At 41.1% G+C, this 20,957-nt stretch overlaps 1 protein-coding gene across 11 annotated transcripts in view; it reads left to right on the forward strand.

The window, feature by feature from the left end:
• Window positions 1–20,957, forward strand: part of NEK10 (NIMA related kinase 10) — a 248,764-nt gene that overhangs the window by 32,495 nt on the left and 195,312 nt on the right. For all 11 annotated transcript variants that reach the window (XM_058442270.1, XM_032162265.2, XM_058442269.1 and 8 more), the window contains exon 6: window positions 14,453–14,537. In XM_058442270.1, the coding sequence (XP_058298253.1) occupies window positions 14,453–14,537 (85 nt within the window). The remainder of the gene's footprint in view (window positions 1–14,452; window positions 14,538–20,957) is intronic.

The following is a 20,957-nucleotide window of genomic DNA, read 5'->3' on the forward strand; positions in this document are numbered from 1 at the left end:
GTTTTTAATCAGGAAGGATATTGGATTTTATCAAATGCTTTTTCTGCGTCTATTGAGATGATCATATGTTGTTTATTCTTCATTCTGTTGATGTGATGTATAACATTTATTTACTTCTGCATGCCAAACCATTCTTGTCTCCCTGGTGTAAATCCCACTTGGTCATAGTGTATTATCTTTCCGATATGCTATTTAATTTGGTTTGCTAGTACTTTGTTGAGGATTTTTACATCTATGTTCATTAGGGATACTGTTCTATAGTTTTCATTTTTTTTGTTCTTTTCTTGTTTTGTTATTAGGGTAACGCTGGCCTCATACAATGAGTTAGAGAGAATTCCTTCCTCTTCAATTTTCTGGAATAGTTTCATGAGGATTGATATTAGTTCTTCCTTATATGTTTGGTAGAATTCAGCAGTGAATCTACCAGTCCTAGGCTTTTCATTTTTAAGAGACTTTTTATTACTTATTTAATCTTGCTACTCATTATTGGTCTGCTTCAACCTTGGGAAGTTGTAGTTTCCAGGAATTTATCCATTTCCTCTAGGTTTTTCAGTTTGTTACCACATAATTGTTCATAATAGTCTGTGATGATCTTTTGTATTTTTGTGTTGTCAGTTGTAATATCTCCTTTTCCATTTCTGATTTTGTTCTGGGTCTTTCTGTCTTTGCTAGTCTAGCTAGCGGTTCATTAATTTGTTTATCTTTTTGAAGAACCAACTTTTTGTTTTATTGATGCTTTGTGTTGTTTTTTAGCCTCTATTTTGTTTAATTCTGCTCTGATCTTTTTTGTTGCTTTCCTTCTGCTAATTTGGGGTTTGGTTTGTTCTTGCCTTTCTAGTGTCTTGAGGTATATTATTAGATTGTTTAAAATCTTTCTACTTTTTTGATGTAAGCATTTTATTGCTATAAACTTCCTTCTTAGTACAGCATTTGCTGTGTCCTACAGGTTTTGGTATGTTGTGTTTCCATGTTCATTTGTTTCAAGAAATTTTTCTATTTACATTTTAGTTTCTTTATTGACCCAATGGTCATTCAGGAGCAAATGTTTAATTTCCATGTATTTGTGTAGTTTCCAAGTTCCTCTTGTTATTGATTTTTAGTTTTATTCCATTCTGCTCTGAGAAGATACTTGATATGATTTCACTTTTTAAAAATGTGTTGAGACTTACTTTTTAGCCTAACATGGTCTATCATGGAGAATGTTCTATGTACTGAGGAGAAGAACTGTATTTTGCAGTTGTTGAGTTGTTGGATAAAATGTCCTGTTAATGTCTGTTATGTTCATTTGGTCTAATGTCCAGTTTAAATCCAATGTTTCTTTGTTGATTTCTACCTAGAACCTCTGCTTACTGCTGCTATTATTATATTAGAGTCTATCTCTCTCTTTAGATCTAGTATTATTTGCTTTGGTTTTTTTTTTTTTTTTTTTTTTTTTTTTTTTTTTGCGACAGAGTTTCACTCTGTCACCTAGGCTGGAGTGCAGTGGTGCATTCTCGGCTCACTGCAACCTCCAACTCCCAGGTTCAAGCGAATCTCCTGCCTCAGCCTCCCAAGTAGCTGGGATTACAGGTGCCTGCCACCAAGCCTGGCTAATTTTTGTAGTTTTTAGTAGAGAGGGAGTTTCGCCATGTTGACCAGGCTGGTCTCGAACTCCTGACCTCAGGTGATCCACTCACCTCCGCCTCCCAAAGTGCTGGGATTACAGGTGTGAGCCACTGTGCCCAGCCAGTTTGGTTCTTTTTTAAGATATCTATGTTTGTATCCTGAATTGTTTTTCTGATTTATTTATATTTTTTTGGACTTTTCTTATATCTCACTGAACTTCTTTTGAAACAATTTGAATTCTTTTTCCATGATTTTGTGAATTTATTTTTGATTGGGATTTATTGTTGGATAATCATTGTTCTCCTTTGGAGGCGTCATATTTCCTTTCTTTTTCATGTTTCCTGTGTTCTTACAGTGATATCTGCACATCTGGTATAATAGTCACTTCTAATTTTTAAAATTGGCTTTCGTATGGGAAGACTTTTTCCTGAGGATGAATCTATAAGGTTGGTTGGGTAGGGTACTTTGGTTTTGATTCTGGGTGAGTACAGTTGTGCAGTCTCTGTATGATTTCTTTCTCTATAAACAGTGTCAGTGGTATCTGAGATTTCCTCAGTGGCTTAGGCTGTAGTTATTCTTGGAGGCTGGGGTGTAGTTTTGGTGTAGACTGGGACACAAGGTAGGCTAGTCTTCAGTCTCCTGGGGAGGCATCAGTGGGATAGCATGCCTATCCTGGGGACCCTAGATGGCATACACTGCCACTAGTGTTAGCAGGTCCAGTTGGGTCTATTCTTGGGCCTCCAAGTGGCTTACTTGGATGCCAGTAGTGGCAACCATGGGCTGGACAGGTAGAAGGGTTCTCATGCCTCTGAGCAGCTGGTGTGTTGTGAGTGATGGTCGTGGCAGTTGTAGGGCTACCCTCTAGGTCCCAAGTAATGCATGCTGGTGTTGGTGGTGGTGGCAATGAGCTAGGCACACTAGTCTCCAGCCCTGCAGGCAGCACATGCTGGTAGGTGCCAGCTGTGGTTGTAGTGGCTTGGTGGGTAGGCTCAACTTCAGGCCCTTGGGAGGGGTTTAGGTGCCACTGGTGGTAGACTAGGCTGGGCAATCCCCTGGCCCCTGGACTGTATGCTCTGGCGTGGAGGGGAGGGTGAAGCTGGGCTAGGCTGGCTGGTCCTCAGGGCCTTGTAGTTGTGTGTGCAGGTGGTGGCCATGGTAGGCAGGAATGGGGGCAACCTCCAGGCCACTGGCAGAATGCCACTGGGTGGTGTTGGTGGGGAGGCAATGTTTTTAGTGATGGCAGCCTAGGCCAGCAGATGTTAAGCATGTGTGCCCCTTGTGCCTCAGCCCCAGATATGGTAGCCCATGGTTGCTTGTTCCTAAGCCCTGGGGTCAACAGCCAGCTCTTCTCTTGCACCTCTGTCCCAGCACTGCTGGCTTCCAGGATAGTGCACACTCTGTTGGGGGTAGGGCTCTAGAATGGTGTCTTGCTCAGCCCTGGTGGTAGCCTGCATCTTGATCATGCCTCCTACCTGGGTATGGTAGCCCACGGTTGCTTGTGCCTAAGCCCTGCGGGCAGCAGCCCATGCTTCTCTCGCACCTCAGCCCTGGTGCTACTGGGTTGCAGGATAGCATGCAGTCTATTGAAGACAAAGTTCTTTTTTTTTTTTTATTTGAGATACAGTTTTGCTCTTGTTGCCCAGGCTGGAGTGCAATGATGTGATCTTGGCTCACTGCAACTTCTGCCTCTCGGGTTTGAATGATTCTCCTGCTTCAGACTCATGAGTAGCTAGGATTACAGGTGCCTGCAACCACACTGAGCTAATTTTTGTATTTTTAGTAGAGACAGGGTTTTACCATGTTGTCCAGGCTGGTCTTGATCTCCTGACCTCAAGTGATCTGCCTGCCTCAGCCTCCCAGAGTGCTGGGATTACAGGTGTAAGCCACCGCACCTGGCCGTGGGTCAAGGAGCTCTCCCATGGCTAGGATTGCAGGAGTCCATGGTGATAATGTGGACCACTGAGAGTCTCTCACTCACCCTTTCCCTGTATTGTAGTCTCCCTTGGCTCCCAGCTGATCTTGGCTAAGCAGGCTTCCTCACTTCCTTCTCCTTCTTTACTTTAGGTATTGCCTGCCACTTTTCTACTGAATTCCAGTATTCTCTCTTGGCTGACCTATTTGAAGCATAATTATCTGCTCACTATATTGGTTCTTCTTAGTGGAGGAAGCAAGTACAAAATGCCCCTAGTCAGCTCTCTTGAATTGTTACTGCTGGTAACTAATCTTGAGATGTGGCAACATATGGAAACAAATTGTGCTCTCCCAATCTTTTTTTCTGTGGTGACGTCATTTGTCTGTAGTAGAGTTTGATTTCATTTCCAGCTCATCTGCCTGAACGGGAAAGTACAAAGGGCATTGGTATCCAAGACTAGGTTGTTATGAGCTGTGTAGGGAAGTTGTCAAAACATTATCATATTCTCTAATTAATTGACCTCTCATAAAATTGATCTCTATTCAGATATCTCTTGTGTATATCTGCTTCTCTGGAATTCCTCTTTGTTAGTCCATTCCTTGCTGACATGAAGATTCTGTATTACAAGGCAAATATTATTTATTTGTGAAACAAACTTGCAAATCTGGCTGAAGTTGTAGAATTTTATGAAGTTATTGAAAGTGATGGAGCTGAGCTGGTGGAATATGACAAATAAGGCTCAGGCAGAAATAGGTCACCTGACAATGAAGGAAGAGAGTGTTAACAAGGAAAATGATGAAGGTAGTTTGGAAAAACAAAGAATAAGAGAGGACTTTGGGAAAAAATAATGAATCCTTCCAGTATAGTCACAAAAATAAACCTCTTTTTCTTGCAAAATCAAAAGTAAAGAAAGAATTGGATCATGTTATATGAATTTTTTTCAGAAAAAGTGTTCCAAAAATGTCAGCAGAATTTATTCTTGCTTTGCTCTAGTTACCAGGGCAATGTTGTAGTATCACTTAAATTTTGTTAAATGTAAAATAAAATACATCTTGGTTTCCTAATTTATTTTTTAAGGTGTTGTTTCAATCTTTCCTCCTGCTCTTTAATATGAAATTTGGTGTTATTTTGAAGTGAGTTTACTTAACTGGCCTCGTTCTGGTACTGTCATTCTAGAATAACCAGGATACACCTCTTCCTTTGCCTGTAACTTTTGTATAGGTAAGCTTGTCCAAGGTACTCATTCTAGTTGGAATGAGTTGGAAGAAACCATTTAGTATGACCTTATTTGTAAAAAAATTAATTTACTTTTCTGAAAAGAATAAGTTAGTATCCTTATTATTTTATACCCCAGTTTCCTGAGATATCTGCTACAAATTTGAAGAATTTTGGAAATGAGTCTGTAGGAAGTCTAGATGAGAAATGTTTGCATAATGTATAAGAGAAAACTTGTTGAATTAGGAGAAAACATCACAACGTTATTAGAAATTATCATAAAAATTATTCTGAGAACATCATAGATACTTATAGCCAAGAGGATTAATATAGTTATTTGTTTAGCTGTCAGACAATTTGTTATCAATGTCCACTCCAGGACCTAGATCATGAAGCAAGTGACTCTTCCTTTCGAGGTTTACCTGGTCCTCAGCATTGATTATCCAGACTCCATCACAGAGGGAGGTTAGATGAGAGGACCAGAAGTTAGGATACAGGGAGAATCTCTTCAGTGTTTTGAATAAATTCTTGAAATAGATGAAGCTAATGAAGAGATGCTTTTTCTGTGAATTTATCTCTTCAGCCAGTACAGAGGCCAATAGAGACCTTTGAAGGTTCCTTATTGCCTAAGAAAGGAGAATCCTGGTCACCTTGGTAAAGCCTGTCAGATAGTTCAGAACCTCCCTAGAGATAGAGCTTCAATTTAGCACCATAAACTGGGCACAGATAAAGTTTCATTAAGGCCTCTAAAGTCTTAGGTTTGTGTCTTTTTTTTTTTTTTTGAGACAGAGTCTTGCTTTGTCACTCAGGCTGGAGTGCAGTGGCCTGATCTCAGCTCACTGCAACCTCTACTTCCCGAGTTTAAGCGATTCTCCCTGCCTCAGCCTCCCGAGTAGCTGGGATTACAGGTGCCTGCCACCACGACCGGCTAATTTTTGTATTTTTTAGTAGAGACGGGGTTTCACCATGTTGGCCAGGCTGGTCTTGAACTCCTGACCTCAGGTGATCCGCCTGCTTCGGCCTCCCAAAGTGCTGGGATTACAGGTGTGAGCCACTGCGTCCAGCCAGGTTTGTGTCTTTATGTACTAAAAAATGTTATAACGGCCTATTCCTTAGTTGGTTCACATAGTTCTCTGAGATCTTGTTCCTTCTTGGCCTCATCTCTTTATTTTGTCCAGTGTCTTTCCTGGACTCATTGAGGTCAGAGTGAAATTTCTGTTCCTTTGAAAGTTATTCTTTTTGTCACCTCTGATCCTTTGACCGTGGTATTCCTCTGCCTGAAGCACTCTGTCTCTACCTCTTTATAGTCTTTTATCCCCTGCTCAAGCCATTGACACTGGTTTTGTTAGGGGAACATTGAGGCTAAGATTGTTCATTTGGAATTTCTTTTCATTAAATTATTTTGATTGCTTTAAAAATTTTGGAAAACACAGAAAATTATAAAAACATGAAAGTTTACTATTTATACCACCCTTGGAAACAGCTGTATTAACTTTTGCTATATTTCCTTCTAATCTTTTAACAATTTTATGTTTTTTTCCTTCACTTATCTGATAGATTATTATGCACATACAAAACTACATTCTGCTCTTACCCAGAGTAGAACTTTTTAAACAGACTGGATCATTGTTTGAGAATGAAATTTGTCTTTTTTTTCTCTCTTTTACTCGAAGCTTCACAACCTTAAACATAGACATGAAGCAAATAAGCTTTAACAATCTAAGATCTCAGGTAGTCCTCAAGCAAATGATGATTTCCCTTCTTTGCATCACCTAACTTGGAGCAAATATCTAGCTCTTATATTATTATTTCTCATGCAATATTATCTAGAGTATTTTAGGTAAATGTGTACACACATGTACACACACACACAGGCATAGTCAGCCCTCGATATCCAAGGGATCTGCATCATCAGATTCAACCAACTGCAGATTAAAAAATATTCAGGAAAAACAATAAAAAACACAACAATAAAAAATATTTACATAGCATTTACATCATATTAAGTATTATGAGTAATCTAAGATGATTTATAGTACATGTGAGAATATGTTTAGGTTCTGTGGATTTTGGTAACCATGGGGGTCCTGGAACTCCTGAGGATACCAAGGGATGACTATATATACCAAAAAGGTCATGAAATAATTGTAGAGGTAGAATGGACTCTGAAGAAAACCTTCTTAAGCCTCATTTGATAGATGTGGGAGATGAGCAGGTAAGGTCTAAGGTCCTGAGACAAAGCCATGGCTGGTACTCTTTTCTCTTATGCCTCATGGATTCCCTTGTTCTTTACTAATCAATGCACATTTAAAATTTGTTTTAGGTATGCACCAGGGAAAAGTATCACTTTGGTAACCAGACTTACTGCTTCTTGTGTAGCTCATTCACTTGGCTGTCAATAGGCATGAAATGAAAATGTTCCTACCTTCCTAGGAAAGAACTGGTTGTTCCTTGGCTACAGGTAACCACCAGAACCAGTTTTAAACCTGGCCAAATCAATAAATGACATTTTCTCATGAGTACACGAGTTTCTGAGAGCCGGGCAGTAACTGACAATCACATTCTGGGAGCTGCATTTCCACAGCTAAAAATCAACCAATCCCCAAACAGCCTTGTGAAACCTGACCTTTCCTAAATTTTCCTATCCACTTTGCTCCAAGAAATGGGGCCTTCTAAGTACACTCTCTGTATTAGTCTGTTTTCACGTCGCTAATAAAGACATACTCGAGACTGGGTAATTTATACAGGAAAAAAGTTTAATGGGCTTACAGTTCCATGTGGCTGGGGAGGCCTCACAATCATGGCAGAAGGCAAGGAGGAGCAATTCATGTCTTACATGGATGGCAGCAGGCAAAAAGAGCTTGTGCAGGGAAACTCCCATTTTTAAAACCATCAGATCTCATGAGACTTATTCACTATCATAAGAACAGCACAGGAAAGACCTGCCCCCATGATTAAATACCTCCCACCAGGTCCCTCCCACATGTGGGAATTCAAGATGAGATTTGGGTGGGGACACAGCCAAACCATATCACTCTCCTTTGCTGTAAATTCATCTTTTGTTATACTGTTGATTTGTGGGCTCTTCCTTCTTTAAGCATCTCAAAGTTAAGATGTTTAAGACAGTACTTTTGAGTTTTCTCACTCAATGTGTGAGAATGCCTCAGTTTTAGTCTTCCCCATCGGCTAGTCGAAACCCCCATCATCTCTTGCTTGGACGATTGCAGTAGGCTAACAGGGCTCCCTGCTTTTGATGCTTGGTTCTTCATACTCTGTTCTCAACATTGAATTTAGAAGGATTTTTTCAAAATCTCCTTCCTATTATGTCAATCCTCTGCCCAGAGCCTTCCGGTGACTTCCCTGAATAGAAAATCCAAAGGCCCTGTTCTTATTTTACAAGGCTGTTAAAGCTCTGGCTTCTCCTGTCTCTCTCACTCCAATCCCTATTGCTCTATCTTTGCTCACTCTGCTCCAGCCCCCACTGGCTTCCTTGCTATTCTTTGCAGATTACAGTATTCCTGCCTCAGGGACTATGTATTTAACTACTCTGCTGTTCTGACCTAGACATCCATATGGATCAATCCCTCAAAGAATTCAGATGCTAATCTTACCAAAGAACTGTTCTGTGACTGTCCTAGAATAGCATGCCCAGTACTCGTTAAATCGTTAACCTTGATTATTTTCCACTGGCCACCACCTGATATGCATTTTTATTTGTTTTTGTGATCAGAATGTAAGCTCCATGAGTACAAGTGCATGGGTTTTTCCTGTGCTGTACTCCTGGGCTTATAACAGTACTTGGCTGATCACAGGTGATGAGTATATACTAAATATTTGAAAACATTCTGAAATTTTCATTAATTATGTAGAAGAAATACCTCTAAGAATGCATTTATATCCTGATTTTAGGGGCCAACATGATCCATTTGATGGGTTTCTGATTGGGTGTACATTTCATGCTAGATTTAATAGGGGACACAGAGAAAGAACAAAGACCTATTAAGAATAACAAAATAAGTCAGTGAGAATTCCCTAAATAATCATTTAGGATGGATTTCTTCACATATATTCTTTTTTTTTTAAGTTTTGCATAGATGTGAATTTTGGTTTTTCAGCTCTCCAAAAAAATGGGACTCTGTCTTATGAATTTGAGGTGATATTTGTTTTGAAATAGGCTTGAATTCCTCTATTTTTAATGAGTCAAAGATGTCAGGTTGTTTTGGTTTGTCTTGTGTGTTAATGAAAACAGTACTACAACATGAAAAGGGCTGTGACATGAAAGAGACAGAGTGTGCTACAAATGACGGTCAATGTTGTCACTTCTGCCATTTGCATCAGTTCCTGGGTTCAGTTAACCCTGCTTCATTATAATAGCACAGCTTCATGGACTGACTTTTTACTTGGAACCCTCACATCACATATTTGTTTCTCTTACTGTGTAAGAAGTTGAAACCCTGTCTACTCTTTCCCTTTTCAAATAATGTGTCTCCAGTGCTTTTCCTTCTTTTTATATTGATGGCAGAAGATGGCACCTGATGCTGACAGCAGAATGGCAGGTGGTCATGGACAGGGGTGGCGGGAGCTCATCACGCTGCCATGTATTAATAGTCCTGTGAAAACAGTGGCATAAGTTCAGTCATAAGAGGGGACAAATATTTGCCCGCTCATGAATTTGCTTCTGTGTGGCTGCTATATTGAGACATGGCCTCTAGAGAAATACTATCTTTGCAGACAGGTTTTTCAGGGCTGCCCCCATGCCACTCTGCTGAATGCTACTGTTCCCATATTAAACATATCTGCAGTCACTTTCTTTTCAGCCATCCCTGTTAGACTCAGGTGGAGGGGAGGGATGGCAAGAGCACTGGAATGGGAGTCTGGCACCTGGCTCTATTACTTATTGTGTAGCTGTGGGCCAGACACTCAGCTCCTCCAGGCCACAATTGCTGAGTCAGTAAAATAAAGGTGCCTGTCTTTATAATCTGTCACTATTATTCACTGTAATTCTCCGGTTGCACTAAGCTGTGTGTTTCCTAGTCCCTCAGCTCTTGGCAAACAGATATATAAATATATAGTCTTACAGAGCATGCAATTCTCCTTGAACACCAGCACTTCATCCCATGTGCCCCATCCTTGCAGTGGGTTAAGGGCTGAGAGCCAAGGAAGGAACAACTGCTCTTTCAGAGGTCAGTGCAAAGAGAGGAGAAGCCAGAGGACTCAGACACCAGGAATTCTATTTACATTTACAGCAGCAGAGGCCACGTAGAAATATTAATAGCTTTGGGCTTCAGTTACCAAATTGCAAAACAAAACAAAACAAAAATGCCATTTGGTTGAAACAGAAATTTCAACTCTGAGATTTTTCTGGAACTCTTCATTTATATACACTTCTTTATTAGTTAAAAAAAAAACTATTCTGGAATTTTTGTTCTTTTCTTTTTCCTGGGAGGTGGGAAGGAAACAAACTTTTTATATTTATATTAATATGAAAAATCACTGGAAAAGTCGTAAAATTTCCTCATGATGATTGTATATGGCTAATGGTAAAAATACCAACTGTACACATTTTTGTAGCATGAATCATCTCTTAAAATGCCCCATGGCTTTTCCTTTAAATAATGAAAAGTAATTAGCATTCAACGTCACTAGGTTGCTAGCAGCTGTTGCAACCTGATCATTATTTCTGTTAGATCTTTGGGATGTAGTATGTTTGCCCTATAATTCAGACTGCATGCTATCTTTAGCTAACCCAACACCTGAAAGAGAAACTTGTCATGTGCCCTCTTCCTAATTATAAAGATTAAAGATATCCTCTCTGTATTAGGAGCTTTAGAATAACCATATTTTTAATAAGTGCCCCCATAGATGATTATTTTGAATTCAAAATGTATTTCAAATTTGGTTTATTTTTCCCAATGCAGGTTATGTCCGATCTGAATTCAGGATGAACCCATAGTACATCCTGGATGTGGCCTTGGATAATTCTGCCTGGCTGGCAGTTTTGGGATTGGTTGAATCCTGACTCTATTTTCAGAGGAAAATGGGCTTTGACCCCTTGGCAAAAAGGGGTCACTGACAGGGTGCTTGGGCCAGAGGAGGGGCCAAGGTGTTAATGGCAACTGTGGTGGGCAGCATAGCTGCCAAGAGTCTTGGTGATGGGAGGAAGAGTAATCCTCAGCCAGTGAAATTCTTTGGACATCTTACTCAACATCTCTCCACAGAGCCAGGCCTTATTGGGGGACTGTAATCTATAATGAGCACTCAGGAATATAAGGCTTTGGGAAGAGCCTACCTATCAACCTCCTTCCCATGAAGTCAGTCTTTGTAGATGGAAGGAATGGTGAGTGGCTTGGGGTGGAGTGTGAGTGGGGTGGGGTGGGGAGTAGCACCTCTAGTGGCAGTCACTAGAAATGTTCATCCTAACTTTGAGGAAGGTGGTTCTCATTCACTCAGGTTTGAGACATGCAGGTTTAGGGGCAGAGTTGAATTTCTCAGGATCATAGAGGAGACAAAGATGAACTGTACCCAGAGGCAGAGGATCAGTGTGGGACAGGCCAGGCAATGGATGGCTTGGGTCCACAGCTCAAGTAATTGCTCTGTTTGACAAGGGGGTAGATCTTTATTCTTGCTGGATACACAATCAGCTCAGCTGTGGAGGTGGGAGATGTGGGAGAAGTTATATAGATTCTAGTCTAGAATAGCTTCCATTATCTCCCTCACTTTTTCTTGGCTGAGTATGAAATAGAAGATGCTTTGTGTTTTAGGCTTTTGTTAACGTGTGCACCAAGCACCACTATGGAACTAGCTTGGAGGGCAATGTGAGCAAGTGTCACCTGGCCAAGACCACCTTCTGTTTCCAAGTTCCAGTACATGGCAGCACTCAGTCTCTCTTTCTCACCTCAGGAGTTCAGTCTGTGCTGTGTTGGCCACTTCTGCACAACATACACGGTGGTTAGAACAACTGCAGGTGACTGGCCTCATATCATGGAGAACATCTTTCAAATTCTTTATGAGGTTCCAGTGTTGAAAAGCCACAAAAGGCTTTCATGGGAAGCACCTTAGGCACTGGACCTTGGCCCAGCCATGTAATGAGAAGGTCAGCATGACTGGGAGGGAGTGAACAAGGGGCAGTGGAAAGACATGAGGCCAGAGGTGTAATGGAGAGGCCAGGCCCTGGAGGGCCTATGAGTCATGGTATGGACTTTGGTTTTTATTCTGAACGAGATGGGGTCTGTTGGAGGATTTGGGCTGAGGAGTGACGTGAATGGACTTGTGTTTGTAAAGAATCATCTTGGCAGATGTGAGAGAGTAAAGGAAGGGGCAAAGCTGGAAGCAAAGATGCCAGATAGAAGGCTTTTGCAATGGCTCAAGCAAAAGATGATGGTGGCTTGATCCCGGCTGGTGGTGGAGGAGATAGTGAGAAATGGATAGGTTGTGGAGGCAGATATTTTAAAGGTAGAGCAGACAGGATTTGCTGAGGAATTGGCAAAGAATGTGAGGGAAATAGAGGAGGCAAGAAGAACACCAAGGGTTTCTAGATGACTGGAAGAATCAGGCTTGAGGAGGGGTTCATGAAGTCAATTTCAGACATGCTAACTATCAAACTGAGATTCAGGAAGCCATGGGTTCTAGCTTCAGTCTGGGCTCTGTTGCTCCAACTCTTTGGGTACAAGTATCCTCAACAACTGATGTGAAATGCACCTTGCATTGTGCACATTCTATGGCCTATGAAGCAACATTGGGAGCGGACTGAAAAGCTTTAACATTTTGACTGCATTTACTACTAGCTATAACTGGATGTGGGACAGCTGAGCGACAAAATAGAAATTGTTCACAGTGGCTCAGCAGGGTCAGGAAGGGATGTGGGTGTCACCAAACAGCATAGACTATCCCTACCCTGACTTCCTACTTCTAAGCTAACCTCAGCTTCTGAGCTCATAGAGGCATGTCAGTGGAGGGATTCTGTCTTGACTGATGTGCTCCCTTAGGTTTAAATCTAAGTGAGAGGTGCCTAAAATGAGACCAATATGTGCTTACTTTTACCACACTGGTTTAAATCAGAGAATTGGTCATCCATGTGTATTTGAGTAGCTGCTAGGTGCAAGGCCTTGTGACCACCTCTGAATTTGATTAGTGTCTGGCTTCTTTCAAAAACATTGCAAAATTGAAATTGTCCGTATTTTTAAGACCTTTGAAGGATGCAACTAAATCGTTCTTTGCTAAAGAAACATACTTTTTGAAAGCCTCTCAAAAGGTAGTTGAGTGAATACTTGTAGCATTTGATGACATTGAAGTGATACTTTTAAGTTAAATAGTTCTTTAGAAGTCTGATGATGGTATTTTGGATATTGGCTATATTCAATATTCGAAGCAAAAATCCAGGTTTTTTTTTTTTTTCCCTCTGAACAGACCTGTGGCAAATACACCTTCAATTTCTGTCATAATATGACTTCTCCAGTGACTGTGACTTTGATTTCAAAGGGTTCTGCTGAATCTCACTATAGAACTGTAGGGTAATATTGGTGCTTTGCCCAGAATCCTCCCGTTCTCACCCTTTTGGTTTTGGCACCTTCTTGTCCAACAACGCTTGCACCAACCACCCTCAGGTTCCTTGAGTCTGCCTTGCCTTCAGGCACAGAGAGCCAGTGGGAGTGTCTGGGAATGTTCCATCAGTCCCTCCTGCAGCTCTTAGCGAATGGCAACAGCTTCAGTAGTATAGAAAAGCCCAGTGCCCTTGCCTCAGTATGGGACAACTCTGAGCAGTAACTTACATTCCAGAGCCCCACTGATTGGGTTGAGGGGAGATTTTGGCTGATGTGATACCCTTGCTTGGATTTCTCTTCCCTTTCCTGTTTCTCCCACTCTCTTACTGGCCTCTCTTGAGAGCATGCTTTCAATCATTAATTGGCATACACTAATCTTCAGCTCAGGGTCTGCTTCTGGGGAAACTAATCTAAAAAAATACTTTATCCCTGTTTCCCAAACTGAGCACCAAACTGCCTCAGGGCTGCGGAGAACTCCCAGGGGACACTGTGAGATATTTTCAGTTTTCTAAAAAACAAAACCAAAAACACCCTCAGTGCTACTCAACATCCATCAGACACAGCATGAACAACTGAAGGCAGTTTGTGATTTCAATGTTAGGTCGTCCTGCCTTCCTTTAGCTGATGGCATACCTTTCAGAAGCTGAGTTTTCAGTGGTTGCTATGATAAAAAGGCAAGTACTCTATGAAAGGGGGAAGAGAAAACAAAGATGGTGAAGTCCAGACTGATTCCCAGGATTGAGAAATTGTTTTGTTTCCACTAATGCACACACCCCCATTAATAAGTAAGTGTGGTTATGAAAATAATCTTTTGATGTAATGTATTATTTTTTCAAATGGATACCAATTTGTTATGGCATAAATTTTTACCAAGTTGGACCTACATAAATTTTGGAATATTTAGCTCTTTCTTTTGATCTTAGGTACTATGAAATATTACTGAGTCAGTAAGGGTGGTGGCATGAACCAAATAAGTTTGGGGGGCCTCTCCTCCACACTGATAGTTTAAATGTGTTTTGAATTAAAATGGGTCAAGTGTTCAAGTACCAAATAACAGTCCCCAGTGCAAATTAACTAAGTGCTTCGTGTGTTCTTTATACTCCTTCATAGCCTTGCATTTTTATGAATTGTCACACTGGGGTTTTAAACGTGAACATGTTCTCTTGTTTTCTTCTTTCAGAGAGTGGGTTAATCGAGCCCCATCTATTCATTTTCTGAGAGTGTTAATCTGTCTGAGGCTACTAATGAGGGATCCATGTTATCAGGTTGGTTGGATAAATACAATTATTTTTTTACTTGTTATAAAGTCGTAATAAAAGACTGATCGGCTTTTCTTTGAAGTAGTCCATGTATACTTTTTGTTTTCTCTCTCACAACTCAATAGCTTCCATATATGGGGAATGTCTCATCTACTATTTAAAAAGATTTGAGAGGAGCGCTTTAATGGGGACCAAAAATTTGTATATTTCTGTTGTATTACTTACGGGATTAAGTGGATTGAACTTTTTGGTCCATATTTTTCTTTGCTATCTGGCATTTTAAACCATTTACCATTCAAGGAGGTATACACTTGGCCACATCTTCAAACATGTTCAAGGCCAAGCAGCTCCCTAGGTCAAAGTCAGCAGTGATGAGTGGTGGCCTGCTCATGTGGCTGAGAGGCAGCCAATGGAGCTTTACTAGCTGCTCCAGGGTCAATCCCTTTCCAACCTCTAGAGTCAAATTTGAGTTAGAGGTGAGCAAGGAGCCTCCCGCTTGTCCCAAAGGAGGGCACTGAGGTCAAGAATCTTTTCCTGGCTGGGTGCGGTGGCTCACGCCTATAATCCTAGCACTCTGGGAGGCCAAGGTGGGTGGATCACTTGAGGTCAGGAGTTCGAGACCAGCCTGGCCAACATGGTGAAACCCCATCTCTACTATAAATACAAAAATATTAGCCGGACATGGCGGCGCGTGCCTGTAGTCCCAGCTACTCAGGAGGCTGAGGAGGGAAAATTGCTTAAACCTGGGAGGTGGAGGTTGCAGTGAGCCAAGATTGGACCACTGCACTCCAGCCTGGGTGACAGAGCGAGACTCTGTCTAAAAAAAAAAAAAAAAAAAAAAAAGAATCTTTTCCTTCTTTCAGTAGTTAGTTTGATGTGCCACCTCTGGGTTTTTTTGTTGTTGTTGTTTGTTTTTTTTTTTTTTTTTTTTTTTGGGAGACAGAGTTTTTCTCTTGTTGCCCAGGCTGGAGTGCAATGGCATGGTCTCGGCTCACTGCAACCCCCACCTCCCAGTTTCAAGCAATTCTCCTGCCTCAGCCTCCCAAGTAGTTGGGATTATCAGCATGCACCACCATGCCTGGCTAATTTTTGTATTTTTAATAGAGATGGGGTTTCACCATGTTGTCCAGGCTGGTCTCAAACCCCTGACCTCAGGTGATCCACCTGCCTCTACCTCCCAAAGTGCTGGGACTACAGGCATGAACTGGCCTCTGTTTTTAGTGCCTCTGAAACTTTAATGTGCATGGGAATCACCGGGACATCTTGTACATGCAGAATCTGACTCAGTAGGTGTAAACAAGATTCTTCATTTCTAACAAGTTTCCCAGGGATGCTATTGCTACTAGTTCACGGCCCATACTTTGAGTAGCGAAGACATAGTGCTTTAGCTGTGAGGCTCTAAAGAAAAGCTTACTTAACACTTTTTTTTTTTAACTGAAAAAGTATCTCCTTTTATGCCCTGTCCTCATAAGCTACTAGGAAGCTCACACCTTTAATTTTGAACTCGATTTTGTTGATGAATTGTTATTTAACTCAGAATATGTTTCCTTTAAGTGCCAAGTTTGGAAAAGTAACCATTTCCTGTTTTACAGGGAAGCCCAAGGCCATCCCAGTGAGAGCTATCTTATTTTCTCTTTGTTGTTTGAAATATTTGGGTTATCCTGCAACTCTACTTCCCTCATATTTCAGAAGTAACCATCTTTTCCATATTTGGCATTTGAGAAAGTATTTTGGTACCAACCAGCCACAGAGCCTGCTCTGATTGAACTCTTCTGGGATTCATGGGCACTACCCATCTTTCGATTAGAAGAGTCGTCCTCTTCCTCATACTGTATTCTAAACTGGCCTTGTGCTATTGTAATTTAGCTAACCACAGCCCTTTGGATATGTGAGCCAGGGCATCCTTGAAATGGCTTTCTGTCCTTGTTGCTCACAGTTTTCTGGGTAGGTAAGCCTCCTTACTTTCCTGTGACCAACCATACAGAACTGTGTGTTCCATGCATTTCTGAGCTGCTTTTCGCAATTCTCTTTGGGTCATGTATAAATGAGCATGGGCCATAAGTTTCCTTTTGCCTGGATCAGTCTTATTATGCTCTTACTGTTCCCACTTAATTATTCATAGCACCGTCTTTTATTCCCCGATGTGTCTCAGTTTAGATGAAAACATTATATGTGTAATATTAATAAAGTTTTCCAGGAGGAAGTTCCGGTTAATCTGACTTGAACTAGCAAATATTTGTCCTAGAGATGTTCTGTTTGTTCAGAAAAACTGTTGATAAGAGTGTCTTACTCTGCTGATCTCCCATCCAAAGTTCTGCCTTTCTTAATCTCATTCTGGGTGGATTGAACAGGGTTGATTGTACTGCCCTCTGAAGGAAAAAATTCAGAGACAACTTTATGAGATTTTGTGACCAAGACACATATTAAACGAATATTGTCCTGCTGGCCAGCCTTTCCATAGAAGGGAATTATCTCCGAGTCTGTCCTGCCTGGCACTCTTTCCACACAGAAGACCACGTGCTCAGGCAGTTGTTTAACATCTTGAGGTGCCAAGAATTGTTGGCTGAAGTCACAAAGCTATGCTGGGATTTACTACAACTTGCGACTTACGCCAGTGACTCTCAGCATGCCTTTTTCATGGGTATCTGTTCCTTTCCTCTCTTGTTCAGTCAGTACCGCAGGGTCCATAGCGGCTCTTCCAAGCCATCTTCACTTTTCTCAACCAAACCCTCTCCTGCCCCCATTATTCTCATCAAATTATATCATCCTCTGTTTTACAGGGAAGCCCAAGGCCATCCCAGTGGGAGCTATCTTATTTTCTCTTTGTTGTTTGAAATATTTGGGTTATCCTGCAACTCTACTTCCCTCATATTTCAGAAGTAATATTCCTCCCCCTGGCCAAGGCCTACCCTTCTACCTGCTCTCTTTCTATTTTTCCTTATCATAAAAATGTCCTTCTCTTGACCCAGCTATTTCTTCAAGTCCTCCTCCTACTTTTTTTTTTTTTTTTTTTTTGAGGCGGAGTCTTGCTCTGTCGCCCAGGCTGGAGTGCAGTGGCGCAATCTCGGCTCACTGCAAGCTCTGCCTCCCGGGTTCACGCCATTCTCCTGCCTCAGCCTCTCCGAGTAGCTGGGACTACAGGCGCCCACCACCACGCCCGGCTAATTTTTTTGTATTTTTAGTAGAGACGGAGTTTCACCGTGGTCTCGATCTCCTGACCTCGTGATCCGCCCGCCTCGGCCTCCCAGAGTGCTGGGATTACAAGCGTGAGCCACCGCGCCCGGCCTCCTCCTACTTTTATACTATATTTTTTGAAAGGTCAGGCTATGTCTCCTGAATCCAGTTCCTTTCCACCAGGACTGATGTATTGCATAACTTGCACATTGAATTCTATGTACAAGGTTCTCTCTGGAAGTCATTTAAATAGACCACACTGGGCCATGCTGCAGTCCTCATTCCTCGACTCAGAGGTTGCAAACTGGTGGCTTCTAGACTGGATCTTTCCTGCCGGTACAGAGTTTCCATTATATGTTTAGTGAATGTTCCAGCCAGGAAAGACTGGAAGGAATGACAGAGAAGCCATTTTGAAGATATAATTGTTTAGAGTTTTTCAGAATTAAAGGAAGACACGTATTGAGGTTTTGAGATTTCAGTTACAGCTGGAGTCCCAAGCAGGATAAAGATAAATGTTCACCTGGATTCATTATAGTGAAGCCATAGCACATTGCTTATCAAAGATAAAGAGAAAACCTTAAAAGATCCTGAATTGCAATTATGTTAGAAACAATAATAAAAAATAGTGGGATTGAGTAGTCTTCTCTCAGCCCTTATGTTCCCCAACCTGTTTTTAGCAGGAGACACACTTTCACATTTTCTCTTTGCCTATACTGATCCTGAGAACCTCTAGCATTTATTCAGCATTTTTTGGGTATTATTTACACGTTCCTATTCTTAACCTTGTCTTCCTAAATAACCTTCCCCAAAGTTTTTTTTTTCTTTATTGTCTTCTCCCATGTCTTCCAAGCTCTTGGCTTCAACTATCTTTTTGTTGTTGTTTGTTGACAAGTTCATATCTTCAGCCTCAAACTTTCCCCTTTAAGTCCCAAGTTTCCAGAGACATGCTAGACAACCACCTCGATGACACAGTAGCATAATGGTTCTCAAAGTGTGGGCCCATGTACTGTTTACAGGTCTCCAAAACCCTTTCAGGGGTTCCATAAGATCAAAGCTATCTTCAACATGATGCTAAATTATTCGAAATGATGTTATTTGTCTTTTCACTCTCTTACATGTGTGCAGTGGAATTTTCTGTAAGCTACACAACATCTCATGACATCATGGCCCTGGCAGCTGATGGAACGTGTACTTGTGTATTCTTGTGTTTTAAAAATTTCTCACTTTTAATTTCTAATGCAATAAATATAAACAGATACATTCTAACCCATATAAACAAAAGCTCTTTGAGGTTCTCAGTAATTTTTAAGAGTGTAAAGGGGTTTGAGACCAAAACTTTGAGAACAGCAGTTGTAGCATATTATACTCAATAACTTTATAATGGAGCTCTTCAATTCTTCCCCTCATCCTTGAACTTTTGGAATCAATTCCTGATTCTTTTAATGGCACCATATTTTGTCAGACTTAGGGTAGAAAACTTTAGAAGTATCTCTTGTATTTCCTTTTTTCTCATCCTCCTACAAATCAAGTATACCAAGCCTTTTAGAAGAGTGGTTACTGTTCCAAACCTAGAAAGATAGGTAAAGGCCAGTCCACAGAGGGGCATTAAAATCATAACCAAAGAATAAACTTTGGCCGGGCGCAGTGGCTCATGCCTGTAATCCCAGCACTTTGGGAGGCCGAGGTGGGTGGATCACAAGGTCAGGAGATTGAGACCATCCTGGCTAACACAGTGAAACCCCTTCTCTACTAAAAAATAGAAAAAATTAGCCAGACGTGGTGGCAGGCGCCTGTAGTCCCAGCTACTCGGGAGGCAGAGGCAGGAGTATGACGTGAAGCCGGGAGGCGGAGCTTGCAGTGAGCCAAGATCATACCACTGCACTCCAGCCTGGGCGACAGAGAGAGACTCCATCTCAAAAACAAAAACAAAAACAAACAAACAAAAAAGAATAAACTTTATGGAGCCACTGATGATTTGAATAGAGGAGTAAATGGTCATGTCAGTAATTCAGTGTTAATGGTTATGCAGTGTGTTCAGCATTCATTGATTTAGTTGCCACGTAGGCTTAGGATGAGAGCACCCAAATGGAAATGACAGTTTTGGCTGTAATAAAAATATATTGGCAAAATGTGCTCCATTTTTAAAAACATACTTTTTACCAGTATTATATTATTGACTCTATTTTTTTTTAAAAAGGAACAATTCAGGGGTAAGCTTAGGAAGGACATTGTTCACACTTTACAGATTGAACTGAAGTTCAGATTAACTAGGGGACTTTCTCCAAGTCATTAGACTCAGAAATATAGAAACCAGTTTTATGGCCCTCTGGCCTGTGACAAGGGAAAGATGCTGAGGGCTAAAAGGGCACACAGGGCGCATTGCTGTAATCTAAGCTTGCAGTCATATTTGCTTTTCAGGTCAGTAACTAGAAGTGTTAAGCCCATGTGTATACATACCTTGTAGTCATGGTTTTCTTTAGTTTACACTCTCGGGTTTGTACAGTCCTGTTGGTATAAGGAAAGGAAATGCAAGGAAGACCAGGGTCTGTGAACAATCTCCTGGCCTTGCTCCACTTTCCATGGGAGCACGGAGGGAAAGTGTTCATTTCATAAACGAAGGTTAAATTCTTGAGTACATAACATAATGACAAAATTCTCTAAGAGGGAGTAACCGTCTTTCTCATTCTTCTACTTTATAGCAGCACTTCTCAAACTTTATTCCACAGGAGTAATACGTGTCCTTGGAAATGAAGTGTGCTTTGGTTAGGGATGTTTAGAAAAAGCTGCACACTAGTTCTTCTTTTAGAGACTTATAGTGTACAGCAGCTCCAAAGAGTCTTGAGATAGAGAATTTGTTAAATCTGTTTTACCTTACATTTCCCAAGCTGATTGGACAATAAAACTCTCTCTTTCTCTCTGTCTCTCTCTTTTTTTTTTTTTTGGTAGAATGCCTAATTCCATCCACTGCACAAAATAAAATGACTGTTTCCAGGACATGGTTTAGGAAACATTGAGTTAGTCCCATATCATCAAAATTATTGAATAAATTTATTGTCATGGCAAACATTTAAAAATAACATTACCATGACCATTTAAACATTATTCTCTTCCTTGGTGTCTTCCCACTCCCAAGCTTCAGATGAATCTCCTTCATGTGAACGACTCCCAGGTTTTAATCTTTTGCCCTCACCTCATTTTCTGTGGCCTGTTGTATTTTTTTTCACCTGGGCCTCCCATCAGCACTGCAGTATG

The sequence above is a fragment of the Hylobates moloch genome, unplaced genomic scaffold (assembly GCF_009828535.3).
Source record: "Hylobates moloch isolate HMO894 unplaced genomic scaffold, HMol_V3 SCAFFOLD_8, whole genome shotgun sequence".
NCBI lineage: Eukaryota > Metazoa > Chordata > Mammalia > Primates > Hylobatidae > Hylobates > Hylobates moloch.